This window comes from Petromyzon marinus, chromosome 28 (genome assembly GCF_048934315.1).
Source record: "Petromyzon marinus isolate PM22_M1 ecotype Great Lakes invasive population chromosome 28, UKy_Petmar_22M1.pri1.0, whole genome shotgun sequence".
NCBI lineage: Eukaryota > Metazoa > Chordata > Hyperoartia > Petromyzontiformes > Petromyzontidae > Petromyzon > Petromyzon marinus.
The window spans coordinates 1,176,320-1,203,676 of NC_133694.1; the positions used below are offsets into that span (position 1 = coordinate 1,176,320).

The 27,357-nt window shown below is 49.2% G+C and overlaps 1 protein-coding gene across 8 annotated transcripts in view; it reads right to left on the minus strand.

Annotated features, from left to right (window-relative positions):
* Positions 1 to 27,357, minus strand: part of LOC116946854 (uncharacterized) — a 55,508-nt gene that overhangs the window by 18,771 nt on the left and 9,380 nt on the right. For 5 of the 8 annotated variants that reach the window (XM_032962065.2, XM_032962063.2, XM_032962064.2 and 2 more), the window contains exons 2-4: positions 26,853 to 27,047; positions 25,303 to 25,708; positions 18,797 to 18,976 (exon numbers count right to left, since the gene is read on the minus strand). In XM_032962065.2, coding sequence (XP_032817956.1) covers positions 18,797 to 18,976; positions 25,303 to 25,689 — 567 coding nt within the window. In that variant the 5' untranslated portion in view covers positions 25,690 to 25,708; positions 26,853 to 27,047. Of the gene's footprint in view, positions 1 to 7; positions 9,918 to 9,939; positions 10,088 to 10,112; positions 10,319 to 18,796; positions 18,977 to 25,302; positions 25,709 to 26,852; positions 27,048 to 27,357 lie in introns of those variants that run through there. The other 3 variants (XM_032962066.2, XM_032962067.2, XM_032962068.2) reach the window with 3 other exon arrangements.

Consider the following 27,357-nt stretch of genomic DNA (forward strand, 5'->3'; position numbering starts at 1 on the left):
CACTCACGTGGAGAGGCGATCGCTGCTGGTGATGATGGTGATGATGATGGTAGTGATTCGATTACTTTCCACGATTCATATTATATTGCAGAATCGATTCTTTTTGGTTTGCAGAGGCAAATACTGTATGTTCAGTTATACTCTGTGCTGCCTTGTATATACTGTATGTACTGCCTAGTATATACTGTCTCATGTATACTGTCTGTACTGCCTTGTATATACTGTCTCACGTATACTGTCTGTACTGCCTTGTATATACTGTCTCACGTGTACTGTCTGTACTGCCTTGTATATACTGTCTCATGTATACTGTCTGTACTGCCTTGTATATACTATCTCATGTATACTGTCTGTGCTGCCTTGTATATACTGTATGTACTGCCTAGTATATACTGTCTCATGTATACTGTCTGTACTGCCTTGTATATACTGTCTCATGTATACTGTATGTACTGCCTAGTATATACTGTCTCACGTATACTGTCTGTACTGCCTTGTATATACTGTCTCATGTATACTGTCTGTACTGCCTTGTATATACTATCTCATGTATACTGTCTGTGCTGCCTTGTATATACTGTCTCACGTATACTGTCTGTACTGCCTTGTATATACTGTATCATGTATACTGTCTGTGCTGCCTTGTATATACTGTATCATGTATACTGTCTGTACTGCCTTGTATATACTGTCTCACGTATACTGTCTGTACTGCCTTGTATATACTGTCTCATGTATACTGTATGTACTGCCTAGTATATACTGTCTCATGTATACTGTCTGTACTGCCTTGTATATACTGTCTCACGTATACTGTCTGTACTGCCTTGTATATACTGTCTCACGTGTACTGTCTGTACTGCCTTGTATATACTGTCTCATGTATACTGTCTGTACTGCCTTGTATATACTATCTCATGTATACTGTCTGTGCTGCCTTGTATATACTGTCTGTACTGCCTTGTATATACTGTATCATGTATACTGTCTGTGCTGCCTTGTATATACTGTATCACGTATACTGTCTGTACTGCCTTGTATATACTGTCTCACGTATACTGTCTGTACTGCCTTGTATATACTGTATCACGTATACTGTCTGTACTGCCTTGTATATACTGTATCATGCATACTGTCTGTGCTGCCTTGTATATACTGTATCACGTATACTGTCTGTGCTGCCTTGTATATACTGTCTCACGTATACTGTCTGTACTGCCTAGTATATACTGTCTCACGTATACTGTCTGTACTGCCTTGTATATATTGTCTCACGTATACTGTCTGTGCTGCCTTGTATATACTGTCTCACGTATACTGTCTGTACTGCCTAGTATATACTGTCTCATGTATACTGTCTGTGTTGCCTTGTATATACTGTCTCATGTATACTGTCTGTGCTGCCTTGTATATACTGTCTCACGTATACTGTCTGTGCTGCCTTGTATATACTGTCTCACGTATACTGTCTGTACTGCCTAGTATATACTGTCTCACGTATACTGTCTGTGCTGCCTTGTATATACTGTCTCACGTATACTGTCTGTACTGCCTTGTATATACTGTATCACGTATACTGTCTGTACTGCCTTGTATATACTGTCTCACGTATACTGTCTGTACTGCCTTGTATATACTGTCTCATGTATACTGTATGTACTGCCTAGTATATACTGTCTCATGTATACTGTCTGTACTGCCTTGTATATACTGTCTCACGTATACTGTCTGTACTGCCTTGTATATACTGTCTCACGTGTACTGTCTGTACTGCCTTGTATATACTGTCTCATGTATACTGTCTGTACTGCCTTGTATATACTATCTCATGTATACTGTCTGTACTGCCTTGTATATACTGTATCATGTATACTGTCTGTGCTGCCTTGTATATACTGTATCATGTATACTGTCTGTACTGCCTTGTATATACTGTCTCACGTATACTGTCTGTACTGCCTTGTATATACTGTATCATGTATACTGTCTGTACTGCCTTGTATATACTGTATCATGTATACTGTCTGTGCTGCCTTGTATATACTGTATCATGTATACTGTCTGTGCTGCCTTGTATATACTGTCTCACGTATACTGTCTGTACTGCCTAGTATATACTGTCTCACGTATACTGTCTGTACTGCCTTGTATATATTGTCTCACGTATACTGTCTGTGCTGCCTTGTATATACTGTCTCACGTATACTGTCTGTACTGCCTAGTATATACTGTCTCATGTATACTGTCTGTGCTGCCTTGTATATACTGTCTCATGTATACTGTCTGTGCTGCCTTGTATATACTGTCTCATGTATACTGTCTGTGCTGCCTTGTATATACTGTATCATGTATACTGTCTGTGCTGCCTTGTATATACTGTCTCACGTATACTGTCTGTACTGCCTAGTATATACTGTCTCACGTATACTGTCTGTGCTGCCTTGTATATACTGTCTCATGTATACTGTCTGTGCTGCCTTGTATGTACTGTCTCACGTATACTGTCTGTACTGCCTAGTATATACTGTCTCACGTATACTGTCTGTGCTGCCTTGTATATACTGTCTCACGTATACTGTCTGTGCTGCCTTGTATATACTGTATCACGTATACTGTCTGTACTGCCTTGTATATACTCTCTCACGTATACTGTCTGTACTGCTTTGTATATACTGTCTCACGTATACTGTCTGTCCCGCCTTGTATATACTGTCTCATGTATACTGTCTGTGCTGCCTTGTATATACTGTCTCATGTATACTGTCTGTGCTGCCTTGTATATACTGTCTCATGTATACTGTCTGTGCTGCCTTGTATATACTGTCTCATGTATACTGTCTGTGCTGCCTTGTATATACTGTCTCATGTATACTGTCTGTGCTGCCTTGTATATACTGTCTCATGTATACTGTATGTGCTGCCTTGTATATACTGTCTCACGTATACTGTCTGTACTGCCTAGTATATACTGTCTCATATACTGTCTGTGCTGCCTTGTATATACTGTCTCATGTATGCTGTATGTACTGCCTTGTATATACTGTCTCATATACTGTCTGTGCTGCCTTGTATATACTGTCTCACGTATACTGTCTGTACTGCCTTGTATATACTGTCTCATGTATACTGTCTGTACTGCCTTGTATATACTGTCTCACGTATACTGTCTGTACTGCCTTGTATATACTGTCTCATGTATACTGTCTGTACTGCCTTGTATATACTGTCTCATGTATACTGTCTGTACTGCCTTGTATATACTGTCTCACGTATACTGTCTGTACTGCCTTGTATATACTGTCTCATGTATACTGTCTGTACTGCCTTGTATATACTATCTCATGTATACTGTCTGTGCTGCCTTGTATATACTGTCTCACGTATACTGTCTGTACTGCCTTGTATATACTGTATCATGTATACTGTCTGTGCTGCCTTGTATATACTGTCTCACGTATACTGTCTGTGCTGCCTTGTATATACTGTCTCACGTATACTGTCTGTACTGCCTTGTATATACTGTCTCATGTATACTGTCTGTGCTGCCTTGTATATACTGTCTCATGTATACTGTCTGTGCTGCCTAGTATATACTGTCTCATGTGGACCATCTGTTCTGTCTGGTATATCTTCTCTGTAGTTCACTCTTATTGGTCTTGTCCGATATATACTGTCTACAGTTTAGCAATGTGTACTGCCTAGTATATACTGTCTCATGTGGACCATCTGTTCTGTCTGGTATATCTTCTCTGTAGATCACTCTTATTGGTCTTGTCCGATATATACTGTCTACAGTTTAGCAATGTGTACTGCCTCGTCTGTCGTGGCTGCTGTAAGCCGTCTTGTGTTCGTCTCTCGCTAGTTTGGTGTTTATTGTCGGGGATGTTGTGTCTCGTGTCTAACAGAGAGGGCCCTTTTGTCGATAGACATGCGGCCAGTCGCTGGAACTGATTGCCAGCGAAGCTGACTGCTGATGAGAAACCCAAATATCGATCCCGGGTGCCAGCGTTGTTCTTGTTTTTGAACTGATGCTGTTAAAATGACGCAACACTTAAAAGTCCGCATGGCTGATGGGATTTGTAAACAAAATCAAACATCACACATATATAAAAAGACGACCGTGTCTATTTTAATTTAAGGCACTCCAAGAACGCATCTCGGATGTATTTACTGTACAGTAACAGCAGCAATTAGGTATTCTGCCTTTTAGCTGTGACTAAGATAGTTTATCATTTGTAATTGTAGACCAGAATTAAGTTTATATATGAAAAAAAATACAATTATGAATGTGCATTCTACGGTATTCAAACCAGCTGCATTCCCACGTGCAGGTTATTCAGCACGGTGTATCGTGCCTATGCATGCATCACCTTACTTTTTGGTTCTATTCGGTAAAGTCACGTAGGTAAAAATAAAATAACAAAAAAATCACGACGTTTCGCCCACAACACAAGTGGTCTTCATCAGGTGAAGGGACTGGACTGTCCAGAGGACAGCGTTGGAGTGAAGACAGCAAGCCTACGTGACTTTACCGAATAGAACCAAAGAGTATGGATCCTTGCAGTCACGAAAGCTTCAAATCTAGAATGCATCACCTTGTTGATGTAAACTCTTTAAACCCCTTTAGACGACAACAGACATCGAGCTGCGCTTGTGTCATGCGCGATGTTAACAGTGGATAGGTGCGATCAGAAACAAGAGCTCGTCGCTGTACAGACGTTCATCCTGGTAGTGTCGCCGTGGTGGTGTGTTGTAGTCACTGCCGCCGTGTGACTTCTTTGCCTCGAATCGCAACCATGAATCTACATTTCCGAAGCGTCCGCCTACAGAAAAAAAGCCTTTGAATAAAGAACTCTGAACGCACTCCGATCTTGTAAGATCTCAGAAAGCCAAGCCGGCCTCAGCCTGGCTCGTCCTCAGATGGGCATGCCGGGAGTTGCTGCTCGCCAACCGGCATGTTCACCCGCATGTACACCACCTCTACACCACCTCTACACCGTTCATCATGCTAAGTCGGCCAATCAAATGGATAATGTTTATGCTAATTCCTTTGTCAAGGCGCTCTGTTTCCTCGCACACAGCTTAAAGGTCGCGGTCTGAGCGTGGCTGTGTTTCACTCCAGCGCTGTCCTCGAGACAGCCTGGACCCTTCACCTGATGAAGGCCGCTTGTGTTGTGGCCGAAACGTCGTGATTTTTGTTGTTTTATTTTTTTTCCTACGTGACTTTACCGAATAGAACCAAAGAGTGTGGATCATTGCAGTCACGAAAGCTTTAAATCTAGAATCAACGCAGCAAAGTTCACTGTTGTACTGCGGTGCTATACGCCCATGTCTGCGCATGGCGAAGTAACCCGCACGACCGGCGTGGCTAGGCTTTAGGGCCCCGTCCAGCAGTGGATTGAGAAAAAAGGGCTGTACACACGCGCTTTTGTGGTTGACGTAAAGCAGTCGGAGCAACGATCGTCAATGTATTGCACTGATGCTATGTACGGCATTATGGATATACGATTTAATTGATGTTAAAAGTGTTTCTTCAACTTACGATGCATGCATTGCATTGCGCGTGTAGGATTCCTTTTTTTTCTTACGTACAATTTACGAAAGGTTATGACTAAATATTACACTTGCGATCTTGATTTGATGACTACACTTGCGCTAACACGACACGGAAACTATCCGGGGGAAGAAGGAGACTCTGCCAAGAAGAGACCCCCTCGACGGAACTGTTACGATTTATCACATCGTGGTGAGGGTGAATTATTTACACACCTCTTATGTGTATCCTGGTATGAGCATAAATGATTAATAATAATGGATATGCTGTGGGTGAGCAAGCAGGGGCTACCATGAACCTGACGGGCTGTTGGGGCGAGTGCTGTTAGCGAATGTCCAATTAAGGCCTGCCAGAGAGGGGGATGGGGTGCTGTGGCCTGCACCACGCCTGGGTGATCTTTAAACACACACAACCCTTGTTACCAAGTACTAATTTAAAGGCCGAGTCGGCCCAGGGGAGGTTCAGATATTCATCAGCGTTGTTGGGGACTGTGGGAGGAAATGGAACTCAAGGTTTGCCGGCTGTCAAGAGTGCGATGCGCTAACCGCGGCGCCACCCCACAAATATGAATCTATCTCAAACACCTGGTTTGGATTCGTGATCACAGAGCTTGGGTGACCGTACGTTCTGGATCTTCCCATAGTTCTACTCGGGCTAAAGCTGAGTGGGTGGACTGGGTGTCACGTCAGCTTTAAAGCCTGTCTGTGGCGATACAACAGACGGCCAGGTCACGCTCTACACTGCAGCGAGGTTATGTAACCTACAGCCAAAGATGCTGCATGGGGTTGTACAAGCAGCAACATAAAAAAACTAACGTTGCTTCATAACAACTGTATATGCTGTAGTATGCACATGCGCTCACACAGCAAACTCGCTCGCACACAGTGAAATGCAGGCTGACACACGCGTTCGTGTTGACACAATGGTACAACAATGACACGCACACACAGGCACCAGCAATGAAATTCACACTGTCTAATTCACAAACCTGTGCGGATACATATAATGACACACAGGTATGCGCACAAGACATTCACAGTGGGGCAAGTGCTGTTAGCGAGCACCTATTAAGGCCGGCACAGCACACGAGGGGGTGGGTGGCCAGCACCACGCCCGACCGCCTTTGTCTCCCCAGTGGCGACGTTTGCACACAGCACCAGGTACTCATTTGAGGCTGAATCGGCCTAGGGGAGGCCCAGGATTGCTTCATCCACAGTATTCGACGCTGTTATTGGTCGCGAGCGGGAATCGAACTCGGGTAACCGGTTTGTAGCACATTGTACCAACCACTGTGCCACCGCTCCTCGCGCCGACAACTCAACACGTGAACGCGACTTTACACAGTCGCGTTGCATTGAGGCATGGTGGTGTACCATATTTAGCGAACACCGTGCGGCAGGACTGATGTCACTTGAATGCGTCTAACAAGTGCAGTGGCAGTCACGTTATGTAATGTTCAATACATGGCAGTGCGCTGTCCAGTCGACGCAACACGAGCGTATGATTTTCTATTTCCCAATGAAATCCTGAACGTGTTAATAATTACCCAGGAAAGCCTCCAGACTTTGTTTTTTTTTTGTATCAGGGCTCTGTATTGGGACGTTTTGGCAATTCCTTTGAAATAAACGTTCTGGACACAGGGCAAATATCAGCTCCTCGTGTAACGAGACGAAAACCCATTGACTCGTTCCTCATTTACAACACCGCCAGGGCAAGTTCCGTTAATGAGCACCCAGTAAGACTGGCAAAGCACACGAGCAGGTGGTGTGGCAAGTACCATGCCCAGCCGCCTTTGTATCCCCAGTGCTGATGTTTACTACACACCTCACGATTGAGTCGATTTAGCGGAGGCCCAGAACTGGATCAGATAATCACCGCTGATGTTGGCTGTGAGGGGAATCGAATTCAGGCCACTACTAGCCACATTCTCACACACAGTATGAAATGCTAATTTCTGGCAGTTGTCAGTGGTCACACACGTGCACAGACAACGCTTAACCACCACCAGCATTCGCCACAAAGTGGTGGCAATGCCATTGCAGCTCTTTTGGCACGCTAGGTGCACTTTGAGGCCACAAAAAGTGTCAAAGGCTGGTTTGGCAGGTCACCAATTGTTATAAATTCAATGACATGACTGGCAGATGCACCACCTACACTCCCCACTGTGCCACCTCGCTGTGTTCTCGCCACCCGGCGCTCCGCTAGTTGGTCTGAGCGTTGCTCCTCCACCTGCCTCCAACTGTCCGGTAGCATCCTCCAATACGTACGGATGGCTACGTACGGTCTGACAGGGTTCTCCGTGCCTCGAGACCTCACTGTCACAGACCTGCCCATTGGGGTCAACAGATGAGTGGCACTCTTCTTCTCCATATGGATGGGAAAATGAGTGTATATGCTGCAGGTTATGTTTTATTCACGGAACTAAAGAGTTAATTAGTGATTTTGTGCCACTAAGGCAGTTTCCATGTCCTCAGCACCACTCAACCTTGCGGTGCCAAACAGCATCTTGGAACCTTGCAGCTGTACTGGATACCCCAGTTCAGCTCAAGCAGCTGCACTAGCCATGGGCCTAGACCTCACCAATTCCTGATCGGCAGCACGGGCCAAAGATGCAAACTCTAGTTGCAAGCAATGACTGAATTCCCACGTGCAAATTTCATCAGATATCCTTTGAGTTTGAACGGAGACCTAGGTGGACACCCACCACCATAGTATGAATGTTGAACTTCTTTCGCACCTTACATAGCCAACGACGCCAATCGAAGGTGTAATGGAATGATCTTACAGATGACAAGCCAACGGTCAGTGGAGAGATCAGGTTCCATGGTAGATCCTAGAGTCAGGATTATGGGTACGCATTAGTTGTTCATTACATCGTCCGACAGATGTTATTTCTTGGACCCAGCATGCATCTAAGATGTGGGAATGCGCCAATGACGAAACAGTGTGTTGGCAACTACAAGCCCATGGGGTGTAAATCAATCTATCAGCCTCCTATTATTGTTGTGTTGATCTGACCCATGCGTTCCAAATACTCCTACCCAAGTGCTCGCTTCACAACCCATTAGAGCATTAAATTCACCAAATAAAGATGACTATCCCGAGGGGCCACTTTGGCCAGCGCCTGGAAGACGAGGCCACAGAAGGCATCCGACTCATCATCGGCCTTGCCTGCGTCTCTTCCACAGATGTTCATCTTCGCCGGGGGTGTAAGCCAACCACCAATCACCAATTCCTAGTCTCCTGTTGACAGGGAGACGAACCCACAACAGTCTGGCAAAACAATCCCGAGCTCCTCTTGGAGGAGTCAGACGGTAACACTACGCGCAGTACGTTGTGAGCCGCGCCATTGGGGGGAAAGGCTGAGTGAATTGACCAATAACCCTCAGAGCTCACATTCACCAGTGGCAAACGGGTGCTCTGATGTGCTGAGAGAGGTATGTAACCCCTCCGCTAGCAAAGGTTAACGACCAAAGGACCGCAGAAGAAAAAAACCCGGCACACTCACTGTGTCTATCTCTACGTCGACCACACGCACGAACGCACACACAGGGACACGTGCAGACAAAAAGACCCCCCGTATAGCCTCGAACAGACTGTTGGGGCAAGTTCTGTTCACAAGCACTTATGAAGGCGGGCACGGCACACGAAGGGGTGGGTGGCTTGCACCACGCCAGGTCGCCTTTGTCTCCCCAGTGGCGATGTTTACAACACACCGCACCAGGTACTCATTTGAGGCTGAGTGAGTTCGGGAATCGAACTGCGGTAATCGAACTCGGGTGGCCGGGTTAGCGCAGCGCGCTAACCGCTACACTACCCTACCCCACGCCGTAGTACATGAACACACACACATGCACCCACCCAACAGCACACACTACATTACTGTACAGCACTCATAGCCCGCGCCCGTACCACGGTACACCCACACCACAGTACACACATCCCTAGACTCACACCACAGTACACACACATCACTACACTCACACCACAATACACACATCCCTACACTCACACCACAGTACACACATCCCTACACTCACACCACAGTACACACATCCCTACACCCACACCACAGTACACACATATCCCTACACCCACATCACAGTACACACATATCCCTACACTCACACCATAGTACGCACATATCACTACACTCACATAACAGTACACACACATCCCTACACTCACACCACAGTACACACATATCCCTACACCCACACCATAATACACACACATACCCCTACACCCACACCATAGTACCCGCACACACAGCACAGTATACACACCCATACCCCTGCACCCACACCACGGTACACACACAGCCATACCCCCGCAACCACAGCGCCGTATCCGTGTGTGCAGTGCCCGGCACGAGCAATAGGAACCTGCTGAGCTGACGCGTGCAACGAGCGGTAGGAGAGGCACGGAGCGCCCACCGATTCGTCCCCGCTGATGACGACCCGGCATTCGCCCTCCGTCAGTGTTACACGCACCTCCATCGCATCCTCGCTACCCCCCTCACCCCATCACCCACTATCCCTAACCCCGCCTCCCCCACCAGCAACGGAGAGTCGAACCCAGGCAGGGGACGGGTCGGAAGGGAACGTCCGCCGGCTTGGTTCAATGGCTTGACAGCACGCGCGATGTCTCTCTCTCTCTCCGTCTCCCCCCTCTCTCTCATCTAGCTCTGTCTTCCCCTCTCTCCCTCCTCTGGCTCTCCCTGTCGACCCTCTCGCTTCTCTCTCCCCTAGCTCTCGCTCTCCCTCTCTTCCTGCCTACCCTGGCACGCTCTCTCTCTCTCTGCTCTCCCCTCCCTCTCACCGTCGACTTTCCCTCTCCTCCTCCTCCCCCTCTCCCCGTGCGCTTATGAGCATCTCGCCTCGATACATCGATTCATCCGCTCGGAGTTGATTCCTCGCGCTGCTCACGGCAGTTCCCACCCTCGCGAGAGAAATCACTCGCATTCAATTTGGGAAAATTCTACATCCAGTACTCCCTTTTTGGCTAATGACTGCAACGGACTCGGGCAGGCCACAACACAAGTCTAAACATATACTGCTACAGATGCCAGAGAGTACAAAAGGCACGAGTTACAAATGAGACCTGTGTCAAAGAGATCGCACCTGAGGCAGGCAGTGGCAGAGAAGACAGACGTTACAGACAGGTTGCAGCTGAGACAAGCAGGTCAGACGAGACTGACACATCAGACGAGACTGACACATCAGACGAGACTGACACATCAGACGAGACCAGGCAGATCAGATGAGGCGGGCAGTGCATAAGAAACAGACAGTATCGAAGAGACAGGGCAGTATAGACCAGGCAGGCAGTACAGACGAGGCGAGCAGTACGAGTGGGCCCGTACAAACAAGCCACAAAAAACACATTTATTGAATAGAATCGTGACAATTGAGTGAATCACGCAGCGAGCGGGGTGATGACTCATTGCGTGCCTATGCCTGGAAGCACCGTTCGGCGGTTGCGCTCTCGGTAGTATCCCACGAATGAATGAATGAATCACGAACGAAAATAACTTTCACGGCCGATGACCAAACCGCCGGGAATGCGCCCCCATTTCATCAGACCCCGGCAAGGCCGTAATTATAATATATATTGGGGGGGAAACAGACCCCCAAAATTAAAATATGGTCAAAATGTCCATATATTGCTATAAAATAGATTTCTGTTTATATGATTGTGGTTATGGTTATACTTTATTAATCCCTAATCTCTGCCATTACATACAATGAAACAAGAAAAGGTAATCAAAAGAAAAAAACAGAGCAATGTAATACAATACACTATTAGACATTATTGTAAAACCTCAATAAAAAGTCCATCCGATGTGTTAGTGAATTTTTTAAATATTTTAGGCAGGAAATGGCAAGAAAGCTAAGCGGAGTCTGAGCCTGGCGCCTGCTTGGATGGTTGCCCATCGTGCACCACAAGCAGGTTGCTATATATATGGTTGTACTGTATTATGCTGCCTTGTCTATGCTCCGCGCATTCAACGTCCCCGCCTCCGATCAGCCTGGTGAAGTATGGTCATATAACCCTCACGACCCGCACGGCGTAGAGAGGCTTGCAGCCAGCAGCGGGTTTACAAAGGGCTGTACATGTGCATAAGGCCACCAATATAAAGTATAAAGTGGCCGCTTCAGTGCCACCTTGTACAACTGATTAACACCGTAATGACAGAGACCGAGGGGTTTTCTTTTGACAGTCACCGAGAGGAGATAAAGACTGACATTTTGGCCAACTAGGCCTTCTTCGAGAAATCTCTGTTTTGTAGATTATATTATCAGAGTTTTCCTTGCCTTGAACCAATGCTGCCCAAATTATTCACTCCCGTGATGGCCGTGTGGCCGATGGGACAAGTGTAGAACATGTCTTTTGCACAGGGAGGGCGGGTGCGTCAAGGCGGAGGGAGAACTGCCCCTTGTTTTCTCTGTAGATCGTGAGACGCACGAGCAGGATGGGTTTCGCTTCAGTCGATGCTTTTAACGCGACACTAATTGTCAGCGGAGAGTAGTGGCGGCTGTCACACGGGGTGGAGATGATACCCGTCTGGAGGAGCGACACATTCTCGCAATTCAATTTAACATACTGGCAATTATAGAATTAATCACGTACAGCCCTTTGTCAATGTCACTGCTCGACGATGGCCTTCCCATGATGCTGTGTTGGTCAGTGGTTGTTTGACAGACTTCACCGCGCTGAGCAGTACAAGCTGGCTGGTAAAGGAGAATTCAGGTACGGTTCAGATATCATTCGACACCGATATTATCGCTGTGACTGGGAATCGAACTTAGATCGCCAGGCTCATAATGCGGCGTTCAAACCACTGTGCCGTCGCTGCTCCTAACATTAGGTATAGATCTGAAAGTACGAGAGCATGTGTTACCAAATAACCAGCGTGAGATGGGAGGGGAGAGGTAGGAGAGTGTGTGGAGGGGATTAGAGTGAGATGGGAGAGGTAGGAGAGTGTGGAGGTGTGTAGAGCGAGATGAGAGAGGAGAGGTAGGAGAGTGCGAGGATGGAAATAAGAATCCACTGTGATAGAGAAGCCGAGTCACAGAGGACGTGCTGATCAGCCTCTCGGACACCTCCTGGGTTGACAACTGATAACCAGCACGGGAGGTGCAGGTCAGGTCCCAGCGTAGACCTTTGCAACACAGGAGTCCAGAATTATTTCCCAAACGCCGGTATTCCCGCACCATCAAAACTCAGGTTGCCATTTTGAAAGGCGTTCATAAACCTCTGTAACATCCTATCGCCCTGTGTGTGTCTGTGTGTGTGTGGGGGGGGGGGGGGTTGGCGGCGCAGTGGTTAGCGGACTGTGCTGATAACTTGGTCACTTGAGTTCAAATCCCAGCCATGGCTAACATCAGCAGTGAGTGATATCGGAACAAGTCCTGGGCCTTCCATAGGTCGATTGGATTTTAAATGATAACAACAGTCTGCAAAAGGCGATGCGGGTAAACTTTGTGTGTGGGGGGACCTTGTGTGATATGGGAGCCAGTGCAGGGTGGGAACCCTAACAGGAGCTGAATGTCCACAATTGCCACCAAATTCCTTCAGGCTGAGTGGAGTCTCATGGTATTTTATTGCAGTCTCTGAGCCTTGCAAAAAAATACGAGTCACACCAGACGCTCGCTGCCGAGGCCACAGTCTAGCAGCCTGTTTTTAGGCACCATTCTAATCAAAGTGACGTAAAAAAATATAATCAAAAGTTTGCTTTATGCCTGCCAAGGGTAAAGGCGCAGCCCTACAATTGCCTGCTCACGCCACTGCTGGCAGAAGGGCCTCAACTATAGAGCGAACTTAAGAGGCTCTCTGGTCGACTCTTACACGTTGACCAGACGTGTCGGAAGAGGTGGATGTACCCACATTGTACCCCACCACGCATCACCTGCCAATCACCGACTAACCGTGGTGAACCCATGAGGCACCAGGAGACGGAATCCAACCGGCGATCTCCGGATTGCAAGTCCAGCGCACTTAGCCGTTACACCACGGCAGCAACCCTTCACACACCACGGAATGCAAAAGTGATTTTTTCTGCAGGAGGTGCATTGCCCGAAACGTCTCCTATTACAGTGAGGGGAAAAAAGTATTTGATCCCCTGCTGATTTTGTACGTTTGCCCACTGACAAAGAAATGATCAGTCTATAATTTTAATGGTAGGTTTATTTGAACAGTGAGAGACAGAATAACAACAACAAAATCCAGAAAAACGCATGTCAAAAATGTTATGAATTGATTTACATTTTAATGAGGGAAATAAGTATTTGACCCCTCTGCAAAACATGACTTAGTACTTGGTGGCAAAACCCTTGTTGGCAATCACAGAAGTCAGACGTTTCCTGTAGTTGGCCACTAGGTTTGCACACATCTCAGGAGGGATTTTGTCCCACTCCTCTTTGCAGATCTTCTCCAAGTCATTAAGATTTCGAGGCTGACGTTTGGCAACTCGAACCTTCAGCTCCCTCCACAGATTTTCTATAGGATTAAGGTCTGGAGACTGGCTAGGCCACTCCAGGACCTTAATGTGCTTCTTCTTGAGCCACTCCTTTGTTGCCTTGGCCGTGTGTTTTGGGTCATTGTCATGCTGGAATACACATCCACGAACCATTTTCAATGCCCTGGCTGAGGGAAGGAGGTTCTCACCCAAGATTTCACGGTACATGGCCCCGTCCATCGTCCCTTTGATGCGGTGAAGTTGTCCTGTCCCCTTAGCAGAAAAACACCCCCAAAGCATAATGTTTCCACCTCCATGTTTGACGGTGGGGATGGTGTTCTTGGGGTCATAGGCAGCATTCCTCCTCCTCCAAACACGGCGAGTTGAGTTGATGCCAAAGAGCTCCATTTTGGTCTCATCTGACCACAACACTTACACCCAGTTGTCCTCTGAATCATTCAGATGTTCATTGGCAAACTTCAGACGGGCATGTATATGTGCTTTCTTGAGCAGGGGGACCTTGCGGGCGCTGCAGGATTTCAGTCCTTCACGGCGTAGTGTTACCAATTGTTTTCTTGGTGACTATGGTCCCAGCTGCCTTGAGATCATTCACAAGATCCTCCCGTGTAGTTCTGGGCTGATTGCTCAGCGTTCTCATGATCATTACAACTCCACGAGGTGAGATCTTGCATGGAGCCCCAGGCCGAGGGAGATTGACAGTTCTTTTGTGTTTCTTCCATTTGCGAATAATCGCACCAACTGTTGTCACCTTCTCACCAAGCTACTTGGCAATGGTCTTCTAGCCCATTCCAGCCTTGTGTAGGTCTACAATCTTGTCCCTGACATCCTTGGAGAGCTCTTTGGTCTTGGCCATGATGGAGAGTTTGGAATCTGATTGATTGCTTCTGGCTCCCAGGTGTCTTTTATACAGGTAACAAGCTGAGATTAGGAGCACTCCCTTTAAGAGTGTGCTCCTAATCTCAGCTCGTTACCTGTATAAAAGACACCTGGGAGCCAGAAATCTTTCTGATTGAGAGGGGGTCAAATACTTATTTCCTTCATTAAAATGCAAATCAATTTATAAAATTTCTGACATGCGTTTTTCTGGATTTTTTTGTTTTTATTCTGTCTCTCACTGTTCAAATAAACCTACCATTAAAATTATAGACTGATCATTTATTTGTCAGTGGGCAAACGTACAAAATCAGCAGGGGATCAAATACTTTTTTTTCCCTCACTGTATATACTCGTCCTCTTAAGGCCACATTGTTATTGACAAAAGTATTGAGTTATTTTAATTTACGCAATAAAAAGGAGAAGGCCACATTACCCAGCGGGAGTACGGGATCTAACCTCTCAAGGCAGCGTGTGACGGCGTCTGTTACTTAGCAACGGGGGCTCAGGTGACCACGGCAGGCCCAGCGGGCCGCACTGTAAACGGAAACGGTGCCAAGACTTTTAAATCAGCTCGCTTCAAATCACTTCTTTTTGCAAAATCGGTAACCGCATGGAAAATAAATAACGTTTATATTGTCACCTTTTTTTTAAGGAGTAAAGGGAGCTGCAGATTAGATTATTCAGCGTGAAATGCCTCTGGTGAGGCAATGGGAGGGCTGAAGGTGGATATTTAAACCCCTGATTGCATTAATGAGTCACTGACAACGACGTCACCATTCTGGCTTGAAATTCCACCGCCACACAGTGACCATTGAAGGCCACATCACACAGGGGGGAGGGCGGGGGGGGGGGCACCAAGGTGGGGGGGGGGTCTCCTTATTTCCAGGATGTGCCATGGTGGCTTGGAGATGTTTAACTCCCTCGCCTGGTATACAGGAGGTCGTGGTTTCAATCCCAACCTTGATGCATGCTATATATTTGGAGTTTGCGTGTTGCTCCCTGTGGTCGCGTGGATGTTTCACCTGCTGCTCCGGTTTGTCCCTCCACATTTAGAATGAACATGCGTTTTGAGTATTTGGCTGCTGTAAATATTCACGTGATAAGCCACTTTGTTGCGCTATAATTTGTGGCCAGGTCGCTTCTGAAAAAAAGCTGCATAGCTCAGTGGGCCTTACCTGGAATAATAAAAAAGTGTAGTTTAAGTCCTATGTCAAACTCCTGACCCACGTGGCCACATCCATTTGTTACATTCGCTATTCAGCTGGTGAAGCCAGGAAAGCCTCACCGAGTCTTAAGACTTTTCCAGGAGGGTCCTGCCAAGTTTTAATTTCCCGTTTTTTTGGGGGGAGTCACCCACCTATTTCGAGTGGTAATTTTGCCAAAGGGTAGAGCATTCGCCGCTTGTTGCAAAGGTTCACGGTTCGACTCCAGCGCCCGCCCTGGTAAATACTGCGCTGTGTGTATTAACCCAAGTAGTAACAGTAGTAGAGGAGCCCATTGCATGCCGGCGTCGGGGTCCACGTTTTAGGATCCTCCTGAAATAGTCTCAAGACTCAGTGAGGCTTTCCTGGGTAAACAAGCAGAATAATAATTATATCGCTTTAATATGTAGGCTTTCGCGACAAATATCCATAATAAAGGTTTTTTTGGACTAGATCATGTAAATATAAATGTGTCGTTAACCCACCACCACCCGACACACCCAATTAGTAAGGCTTGTCACGTAAACAAAATGTGCCAATTTGTTACTACTTCAGCACACCTGTGTGTTGGAGAGTAAATCCCACAACATTTACAATTCGAGTACGACGTTTCGCTCGTGATTACAACCAGCTTCATCAGGACATTAGCCAGAATTGTGAAGAAGTCCTCCTGTTTCGGTCTTAATTACGTCTATATCCAGAGCCCAAACTGTAAATGGCCACCTAGTGGGATGCTGTAAAACAGGAGAGGTGAACCTCCAGCCCACGCCCGCACGAGACGCGACACTTTGCGCATTATCCGTCACTACAAGGAACACACGCATCATCCGTCACTAGAAGCAACACGCATCATCCGTAACTACAAGCAACACACATCATCCGTCACTACAAGCAACACACGCATCATCCGTCACTACAAGCAACACACGCATCATCCGTCACTACAAGCAACACGCATCATCCGTCACTACAAGCAACACACGCATCATCCGTCACTACAAGCAACACACGCATCATCCGTCACTACAAGCAACACGCATCATCCGTAACTACAAGCAACACACATCATCCGTCACTACAAGCAACACACGCATCATCCGTCACTACAAGCAACACACGCATCATCCGTCACTACAAGCAACACACGCATCATCCGTCACTACAAGCAACACACGCATCATCCGTCACTATAAGCAACACGCATCATCCGTCACTACAAGCAACACGCATCATCCGTCACTACAAGCAACACACGCATCATCCGTCACTATAAGCAACACGCATCATCCGTCACTATAAGCAACACGCATCATCCGTCACTACAAGCAACACGCATCATCCGTCACTACAAGCAACACACGCATCATCCGTCACTACAGGCAACACACGCATCATCCGTCACTACAAGCAACACGCATCATCCGTCACTACAAGCAACACACATCATCCGTCAGTACAAGTAACTTACAGCGGCACTCATCAGGTACTGGAAGGAAATATTTTCAATTTGGCAATAACGCTTCATTTCTAATATTAGCCGCACTCGGTCACCTGTAAAGGCGAGCTCTAATTATCGTTCACCTTATTGATGGATAACGCCAAGGTATGCGCTAATGCGTGGACAGCCAAAGGGTATTTGAATGTCTGACTCGGCCCTCATTAAGGCAAAGGTTGCTCACCCCTGCTGTGAGAGGGGAACATTCAAGCACCACACTGCAGGTCACGACACACTCGCTCAGCCGCTTGCTCACTCGCTCAATTGCCCGCTCGCTCACTCCACCGCAGGTCACGACGATACACCCGCTCGCTCAACCACCCGTTTGCTCATCCACTCGCTCACCCGCTCGCCACACTTCAGGTGACCTCGCTTCTCTCTCTGCGTCTTCCTTCACAGTGCTCCACTTTGGAATTTCCTTCCATCGCTCTCATCTCTTTCCCAAGCTCTCATAATAACCGTGCTCAATTCAAGAAACACATGTACTCTGACAATAAATTAACTATTATCGATTACAACTTTGTGAGTGCTGTCTGTTGCTGGCTGCTTGACGTTTGTGTTTCCAAGTGTAGGGTAACGCTTCGATAAACTTCACTGGTTTTCAACCGAGCGGGTCTATAACAGCAACGCAACTCTAGACGAAAGTTTGTTTTTTGTTGGATCATCGTTACGAGAGTTATCATAGCCGCCACTCGCTGCCCCTCCTCCCTTCCACCCCACCCCCAAGTTACGGACGGACCAAGAAACAACCGGACAGGCAGATGAACAGAGGGGGGCCACTTTGGCCGATAAGACATCGTCGGTGTGAGGGCCGCCACGCCGCCTGCAAGGGGTGTTTTCACCATTTGTGTACTGTCGGGGGCTGCACGTCAGGGGCTGCCGTGGCCCTCTGGCCTTGCAATAAAGAGCACTGGCTTAGTCTGAACCTTCGTTTGAAAGAGTAAAAAAACTTGATTGCTGTATTGAAACACAACCCCAAAATTGTTACAAGCATAGCTTTTTGGGTTTGCACCTTTCTTGAATTGGACCTACCCAGCCATCTCAAGGGGTGGTGGGGGGGGGGGCACATGGGGGGCACGGCCGTTCATTAACGAGAGGGGCGTGCGGTTCACGAGTCCCCTACAAAAAATCACCAATGTGCCCACCCTCACCGGGGTGAGTTGCGACGGCCAGGTGTGACGCCTTACCTGCTGCACCGCGGCCAAACTCTGCAGCTGTGCGCTGCTCAGGTGCTGCTGCTGTTGCTGCTGTTGCTGCTGCTGCAGGGCGGCTGTTTGCAGAATGATGTGCTGCTGCTGCGCCGCGTACATCTGCTGCAGGTACTGCGCTGCGGTGCTGGGCTGCCGGTGCAGCGCCTGTTGTATGGCCTGTGTGGGTACACAAGGGTACGTGTGAGTACACGAAGACACGAGGGTACGTGCGTGCGTACATGGGAACACGAGGGTACTCGTATACTCGCATGTACTCTCGTGTTCCTGTGTACACACGTACTGTGGAGGGTGTTCCTAGCTTGGGACACCGTTGAAGGCCGTGTTTTTGTTTAGAAACCATGGCAGAGAAGTAATCACAACAAAAGTAGAGCTTGCCGTGGCCTGGCCTGACCCAAGCCTGTTTTACACGCCATCTGTGACTCCCTACCCCCTGCACAGGCACAGCAGCATCCAGGCACCATCATCCACCTTCAGACAGCAGTTCAATGCTCACCTGGTCCAGGTTATGACCTGGTTCAGGCCCTAACCTGTTTCAGGATCTCACCTGGTTCAGGATCTCACCTGGTTCATACTCTCACCAGGTTCAAGCTCTCATCAGGTTCATGCTCTCACCCATTCAGGGTGGTATACAAGGGGACATTTAGCTCTGGCACCGCACTTCAGTTGTTAAAAGTTGCGTCCGATTTGCAAAATATGCGTACGCTATAAATCGTGTTTGTTATTATTATTAAGAGCAGTTCCCACCGGCCACGGAGGGTAGGCTGTGAGTAGGGGTGGGGGGGATGGAGAGAGAGCATTCTGTGCCCACACAGCTTCACAGCCCACGACGTGTCTGGGGCAAGATCCGGGCCTTGCTGGAAAGGACCAGAGACCATTAATGCTCTGAACGCCGTGCTTGGCAGTGCCCATGGGGATACGGCATTGTTCGGAAGCACGCATTCAGTTTGAGCCAAACGGGCGCTCATGTAGCAGCCCGTGGACGAAGGCACGCTTGTTTCAAACCACGTGGCCATGGAGCCACCGTTGGCCCAGCGAGCGGTGCTGGCCGTGGCGTTGGCCTCATTTCCTCCGACACAGTGGGGCGCTGCATCAGAAATCTGCGTTTGGCGGGGAGGCGGATTATATGTCGGAGTGGTGTGTACGTTGGGTTTTATGTATATTTTTTATGTTTGTCATTTGGCTTTTACCTTCTACACATATTCCGACTGTGCGATTAGCGTCACGTGTCGAAGAACAGCCTCGTAATGACACCGCAGAACTAATTTTGACGTCACGTCAATTGTCTCCTTGCCCAGGCTAAACAATTAATCTCTTAGCGTCCCACTGAGTGCTTATCGCATCCTGATAAAACCAACGTTTGTATGTATGTTGAACTTCTTCAAGACTCTCAGCTTCCTATGCTTCAAAATGCGGTTTTAGTCACGGGCGAGTGGAACCCGGCATTGGACCCCCCGTGCGAACCCACCTAACCTAACCTCTCCTCACTCCCCTCCTACCCCCCGCTCGCCAGTTATTAACGACACACGAGAGCGCGATGCCTCATCCCCGCACCTCCGCTGACCGCAGAGCGAGCCCGCGACCCTCCGTGAGCGGACGTGACTCCACATAAAAGCTGACTCCCGGTGACTAACGGGGTTTTGGGGTGGGGGGGGGGCGACCTCGCGAACTCTGACCCTGAGTTTGTGGTTGAGGTGGGAGGGGCGGTGGGGATTAAAGCACACAAAGGGAAGAGGGGGGACTGCGGACCGCAACAACATAGTAGGGGCTGCAGCTGCCAACAAAAGGCTGCGATGCAGTGGATTGTTTTGCTTTTTAAATCGACCAATGATGGAACGTTTCCACATACTTGAGCTGTGTTGTGGCCTAAGTTGTTGTTGTTAGCGTTATCGGTGATGCCATGAGAGTTTGTAGAAGTGAAATCTGGGACGTGTCGGTTGCCGGGTGAGGGATTGGAGTGGAGTGATGATATTTTTCGTCAAGAAAACGTACGCATGATCTCCAGCTCCAACGAGCACCGATGCACCGGTGCTCGTCTCCCGTTTACAGCCCTGTCACAGCCAGTGGTGGCAACTCCACATTCCCATGGTGGGGGCAATTCTCTCCATAGGAAAACCATTGCTGACTTCTCCAACATGTGGTAAGCATTTTATTGACCAAGCAAGAATGATGGGCTGAGCCAACCCCATCCCCCAAACCAGGAGTTTAACTTGCAACCTTTTGCTTGCGAGCCGCTCGCTCGACCGCCGAGCCAGCTGGCCAGCTTATATCAGTCGCTCTTCGCACTACAAGTTTTGCTGGCTGGAGGGATGGATGGGCAAGACCCAAGGGCATGCACGTTGCTCGTGTTATATTTAAAACGTATTTCAGTTGCTTGCATCGATTTACAAAGGCGTCATGTACTGACAGGAAACCGTGGTGCCACACGCAGCGCCCTGACAGGGAATAATTAAACCTCACATTAATAATTATAAATTATAACAATAATTATTATTATCACGGCGCTTTGCCGCTCTTGAAACGTGCCTATTTCGGCCTCGTGCGTTACCACTGAACCCTGTAAATCATAGAGTCTGGTTCTCTGTGGCATATGATGTCACTCGTGAAATCGTCAATCCGTGGTGACTCTACACGTTGATATGAAACAAAAGAACAAACACAAATGCTATCCGGATAACGAATGTCCCCCGTTTGTCACGACGCCACAGCATCCCGCGCGCCGTTGACCGATAACACACACGCAAGTTGTTAAAACTACAGAGGTTCGTATCACCGGTACGCACTTCAACAAATACGGCGTGCACACCTTACACACGTTTAACGAGGGGAATTCTAGCGCAGTTAGCAAACCTTGCTTGGAAGAAGTGCACCGAGAGATCACGGCTGAGGCTCGCGGCGTCCGAGTGCGCTTACCCCGAACACGGCTTTAACGTTGACCCCGCGAACGAACGATCGGGGCGGGAGGCGCTCACCCTCGACCCGGCTCGCCCCCAAGGCTACCGATGCCGGCCGGCCCCCGGTTTTTTTCAGGCTCCTCCACGGGAGCACGGCGGCGCATGGAGCGATTGTGGCGGGATGCTCGCCGTCCACCCGCGCTCTCGCGACCTGCGATGCGAAACCCGCCGGCTTTTATCGTCCGCAAAGTGAGCGGCATGCTGGGAATGCCGGTCCTGCCCGGCCGGGCCCGGCCGCCCTTTAATCCCATAAAAAGTCCCGTGACCCCCGGCGACCCGGCAGCATAGAGCAGGGCCCCAATAAAAAGGCAGCGGGCGGGAAGCATCCGCCCCCTTTCACCCAGCGTCTTGCCGTCCCCCAAAATTGCGTGCCCTCCTCCCGTCTTTCTGTCCTCTTCTGTGCCCCCCCCCCCACCCAGGACCGTCTCCCCACATCCCCCCGCGTACTCGCCCTCTGTCCCCGCGTCTCGGCAACTTCCGTGGAGTGGAGAGAGGGGGCGGCGGAGGGCACGGCGGGCGCGAGGCTGCTCCGGCGCACGCGCATTTATCAGCGCTTTTTTTTCTCATTTGCTTAACATCGCTTTTGTTGTCGACGCTGACCCCGAGAGCCTAAAGTCGCCACTTATTTAACATTTCCTTTCATTCCGCCGTCATCCATTAGCCTATTCACTCGCCCCGCCGCGCCCGGCTGACTTGCCGGCGTGCACGTTGTATTGTCAGGACCCTAACTTTTTAGGCGCTGCTCAACGGCGCATCTTTGTTTCTCTCTCGCTGATTAGCAACCTGGGCTGTGACCTTGCCAAGGAACGGAGAACGTATTTTAAATGACGATAACGAAATTCCACTCGCGCTCAACACGACCTCAGGCGACGGCAGACAAGCACCCTGCGAAATCATTCGCAAGTGTGGGCCATCATTTGTTCGTGTCAAAGTCCAAGAGTTTAATCTACAAGGTATAATGATTTTTCTCTAAACCTACGAAAAAATTACATACATAGTACTGATGGTCTAATGTGAGACAACGCAATGTTGTTTTATATATTAGTTTTAACATTTTAATTTTTATTCCTTCTAAATGTATTTCTAATTACGCCACTTGCTTCACGCCATGAAACGCAATTTCCAATTCGAATCCTACAGATAGCAGTCCACCACCCTGTGCAAATACAAATAGCATCTGCATTTCCCAAAGGTGGGAAGAATGATTGTCTGGAAGATGCCATGACAGCATGACTTCTGAAGTTCCGACAATGTCCCCTTGTCCACACGAGCTGGGGCACCTTGGACATGCCCTGCTAAGGGCGTTTCAGCTGGGGCACCTTGGACATGCCCTGCTAAGGGCGTTTCAGCTGGGGCACCTTGGACATGCCCTGCTAAGGGCGTTTCAGCTGGGGCACCTTGGACATGCCCTGCTAAGGGCGTTTCAGCTGGGGCACCTTGGACATGCCCTGCTAAGGGCGTTTCAGCTGGGGCACCTTGGACATGCCCTGCTAAGGGCGTTTCAGCAGGGGCACCTTGGACATGCCCTGCTAAGGGCGTTTCAGCAGGGGCACCTTGGACATGCCCTGCTAAGGGCGTTTCAGCTGGGGCACCTTGGACATGCCCTGCTAAGGGCGTTTCAGCTGGGGCACCTTGGACATGCCCTGCTAAGGGCGTTTCAGCTGGGGCACCTTGGACATGCCCTGCTAAGGGCGTTTCAGCTGGGGCACCTTGGACATGCCCTGCTAAGGGCGTTTCAGCTGGGGCACCTTGGACATGCCCTGCTAAGGGCGTTTCAGCTGGGGCACCTTGGACATGCCCTGCTAAGGGCGTTTCAGCTGGGGCACCTTGGACATGCCCTGCTAAGGGCGTTTCAGCTGGGGCACCTTGGACATGCCCTGCTAAGGGCGTTTCAGCTGGGGCACCTTGGACATGCCCTGCTAAGAGTGTTTGTCACGCGTCAATGAAACCGTTTAACTATGGGACCCTTTTTGCCGGCACCAAGATGATGAAATAAGAACAAGCTTTTTCCATTTCCGGCAAGAATACAGGTGTTAACCTTTTATGCGAATTCACTCATCATCAGTCTACGGACTGAGTTCAAGATACCCATCCTCTGTCATCACCGCGCTCTCATCCATGATCCTCCACATGATCTGGCCGTCCTCCCCTGAAAAACGGGGATACTCCATCAACCCTCGGCCACTCAGGACCTCATCCCTCAGCTCTCTCGCGATGCCCTCCCAAGCCAAGACTGTGCTGGCTGAGTGTCGCTTCTCCATGGCTGCTCCAATCGCTGTGGAATCGCATCCCCCGCTTCTGCGTACCCTGCTGCCGCACCAGCAGCACCAGCAGCATCAGCATCACATCCAGCACCACGTGTAAGAAGACTCCTCTCACCTGCTTCGTCAGGCCTACGAGAGTAGGAAGCTGGAGCGTGGCTCCGTGGGGAAACTCTGAGCCGCAACTGTAAATTTGACCTTTTGTAATGTGTGCATTTAAATAGTTTTATTATAAATATTATTATTATTATTATTCATTTTCAGAGCTGGAATAAGCCAAATTGCGGGAAATCCTATATTTCACAAGAGAGTTTTATTTATTTTATGTCTTTCGTGCAATTATTGCTTTCTGGACTGAGACCATCAAGTCGGTTTCATCACAGTGGGCAGTGACCCAGATTCGAACCCAGAACCTCAGTGGTGCCGGCTCAGCACCTCTGAAAGGGAACTATCCCTCTCCCACCAGAGCTGCCCAGCCACCACAGGCATGGACGCTGTCCATTGGGCCCTCTCCTGGATAAGCGAGGGCATTAATAACGCGCTGCCTTGTGCGTTGTGTGGGGTGACAGAGTCACCGTGTGGTGAGCTCGGTGTGGCGTGCGTCCCGTGGTTTAACCCAGGGCAACACAAACTCCATTTCTCGCGACCTAACATGGTACACGTCCCACTTTACCAATTTACACCCGTTAAAACAAATATTAAGTCATATGGCACGCTGAAAGTGCCTGATGATTACTAAACAGCTCCCCAGGTGACGCGTTTAGAGCAGGGATTAATTTGAATCGACGCTCTGTACGTCACGTGGGACGCACGTGAACACATACACACACAGTCGCCGTCTTAATCTAAGTTGGCGTTGTCTGTGTCAGGCAGCAAGAGATGAGCAATCATCCGGCATGTGCAACATGTAACAACTTATATTTAATTTGAACGGCACGGCGCAGTGGATAGCTCACTGCGCTATGAACCTGCTGGCCTGCGTTTTGGTTCCCGGCCGCGGCTAACATTAGTGGCGAGTGACACTTGCACCGGTCCAGAATACCCCGCTTCACCGACCTGCACCAATCAGTGCAGTGAGGGTACGGTCAAACAAAACAATGCCCATGATTGAAATGGCAGAGGAAGACCTTTAACCAGCAGCAGACTGACAAATAAAATAGTAAACTCTGAAAGGCGTAGGAGGCGTTGGGTCACGAGGATTGGTGCTTTGGGAAACCCCGATCTAACCCGATGGGCCCGTCGTGTGGAAGGACGCGTTTGACTCGCCCACCTGGACCGTCTGTCGGTCGTAGACGGAGAGTGGAGGCCCCTGTCCGCCGCAGCTGCCGGTCACGCTGGTGACGGCGCCGGCGACGGCGCAGGCCACCGTGGCGCCCGGCGGTCCCGCGGGGGGGCTGGCCGGCACGGCCCCGTTGCTCGCCGAGCGGGGCGCGGCCAGGGCTCCACCGGCGCCCGCTCCGACCCCGACCGTCGCCGCCACCGCCGCCGCCACCGCCGCCGCCGCCGCGCCGGCACCACTGCCTCCGCCATTCCCACCCGGCGAGGGCGTGACGGGCCCCGGCGAGAGCGAGGATGAAGAGGAGGAAGAGGAGGATGAAGAGGAGGACGGAGATGAGTTGACAGAGGAGGCGGGCGGCGCCAGCTGCTCGCTGTCCATGCTGCCGGCACTGCGGAGCCTGTGGGAATGGTGCGCACGGAGACAGTGGCGTTCTGCTCACTGCTGGTGAATTCACGCGTTGTGTGTACGTTGAGGGTTGTGGAGCGTTGGCGCAGTGGTTAGCACACTGCTTTACAAACCCGGCGACCCGACGTTGATCCCTGGTCACTATAAAATAACAGTGGTGAAAATTGGAAGCGGTTCTGGGCCTCCCCTAGGTTAACTCAGCCTTAATTGAGTAGCTGGTGCAATGTGTAAACAGCAAGGGGAAAACAAAGGCGGCTGGGCGTGGTGCTGACCACTCACCCCCTCATGTGCCGTGCCTGCATTAATAGGTGTTCGCTAACACTACTTGCCCCAACAGTCTGTTACGGCTATACGGGAGATCTTTGTATAAAGAGCGTGGTCCTGGTAGATATACCATGATTTCATTTTTCACGATACGATATAAAATCCCACGACATCCCGTAGTTGTGTCAATGGTATTTTACAATTGTATTGCATTGCTTGCCTTGCTACTTGCGTTGCTGTGCTGTCAGTGCAATTCCTGGTCACGACTCAGAGACGATGGGGAGACAGAGGTAACTGGGTGTGTGTAGTGCTGACCACGCCACCCAATGTAAACTAATCTGGTCTTAATTAGGGCTCACTGCCTATAGTGCTACATGGGATACCTTTGTCTTTAATGCATGCTATGTTCATGTAAAGAAAGAAGTTCAACATAACATACATGTAAATATATATTTATTTAGCTTGATAACATGACCAAAAAAACCGACACCTGCTAACATCGGCATTTTCTAATAACTCTTCACTCTCTTCCCTTGTCGGCCAGGGGCAGATCTAAAACCAGAGCGTGGTGGAGGAGGAAGTGGTGGTGATGAGACTGTAACGGTGGATCTTGTAACTAGAGTGTGAACTCTGCAAGAGATATGGGATCTCGGTAGATAGAATGGAGTAGGTGGCACACGCTACTAGGAGTAGCCAAAGCTCGTCGTGAGAAGTGGTATTCTGGATGTGGTGTGCCAGGTGCAGATACATTTTCACAAGACCCGACTGAAATTAAACCCCGGCTCAACGTGCGGTAGCAAAAGAGGGACGGTAGCGTTTGTGTGTGCGGGCGTCCCAATATCTCGCGGCTGTCAAGTTATTAAATCACCCACCTCTACAATAAATCAGCCGCCCAGCACCTGAACGCAAAGGGCTACAGCCGCGGAGGTGGCGGCGGTGCTGGTGGCGCTGGCGAGGTCGTGGAGACGCAGCCAGTCCTGGAGGCGCAGGCCCTTTATGCGGTCAGGATGAGCGCGACTCCACTGCCATCCAGAGCTCGGGCGCCCACGCGGCTCCTCCAGCATCACCTGCGAGCGACGTTGACATTGCCGTGACTCTCCCCCTCTACAGACATCAAGTGAGTAGCAGCTATGTCATTGGGTCGATTTTATATACGCAAGGCTTTCACGGCCGGTATCATGACTCATAATTGGTTTATTTTGGATCATACCGTCGTGTAGATACAATATAATGGCAATCTTCTTTGGTTCTTTCGGTAAAGTCACGTAGAATGAGAATAAAATAATAAATTGATAAAATAAAATAACACAATAATATTCTCACGACGTTTCGGCCACAACAGAAGCGGCCTTCATCAGGTGAAGGGACGAGACTGTC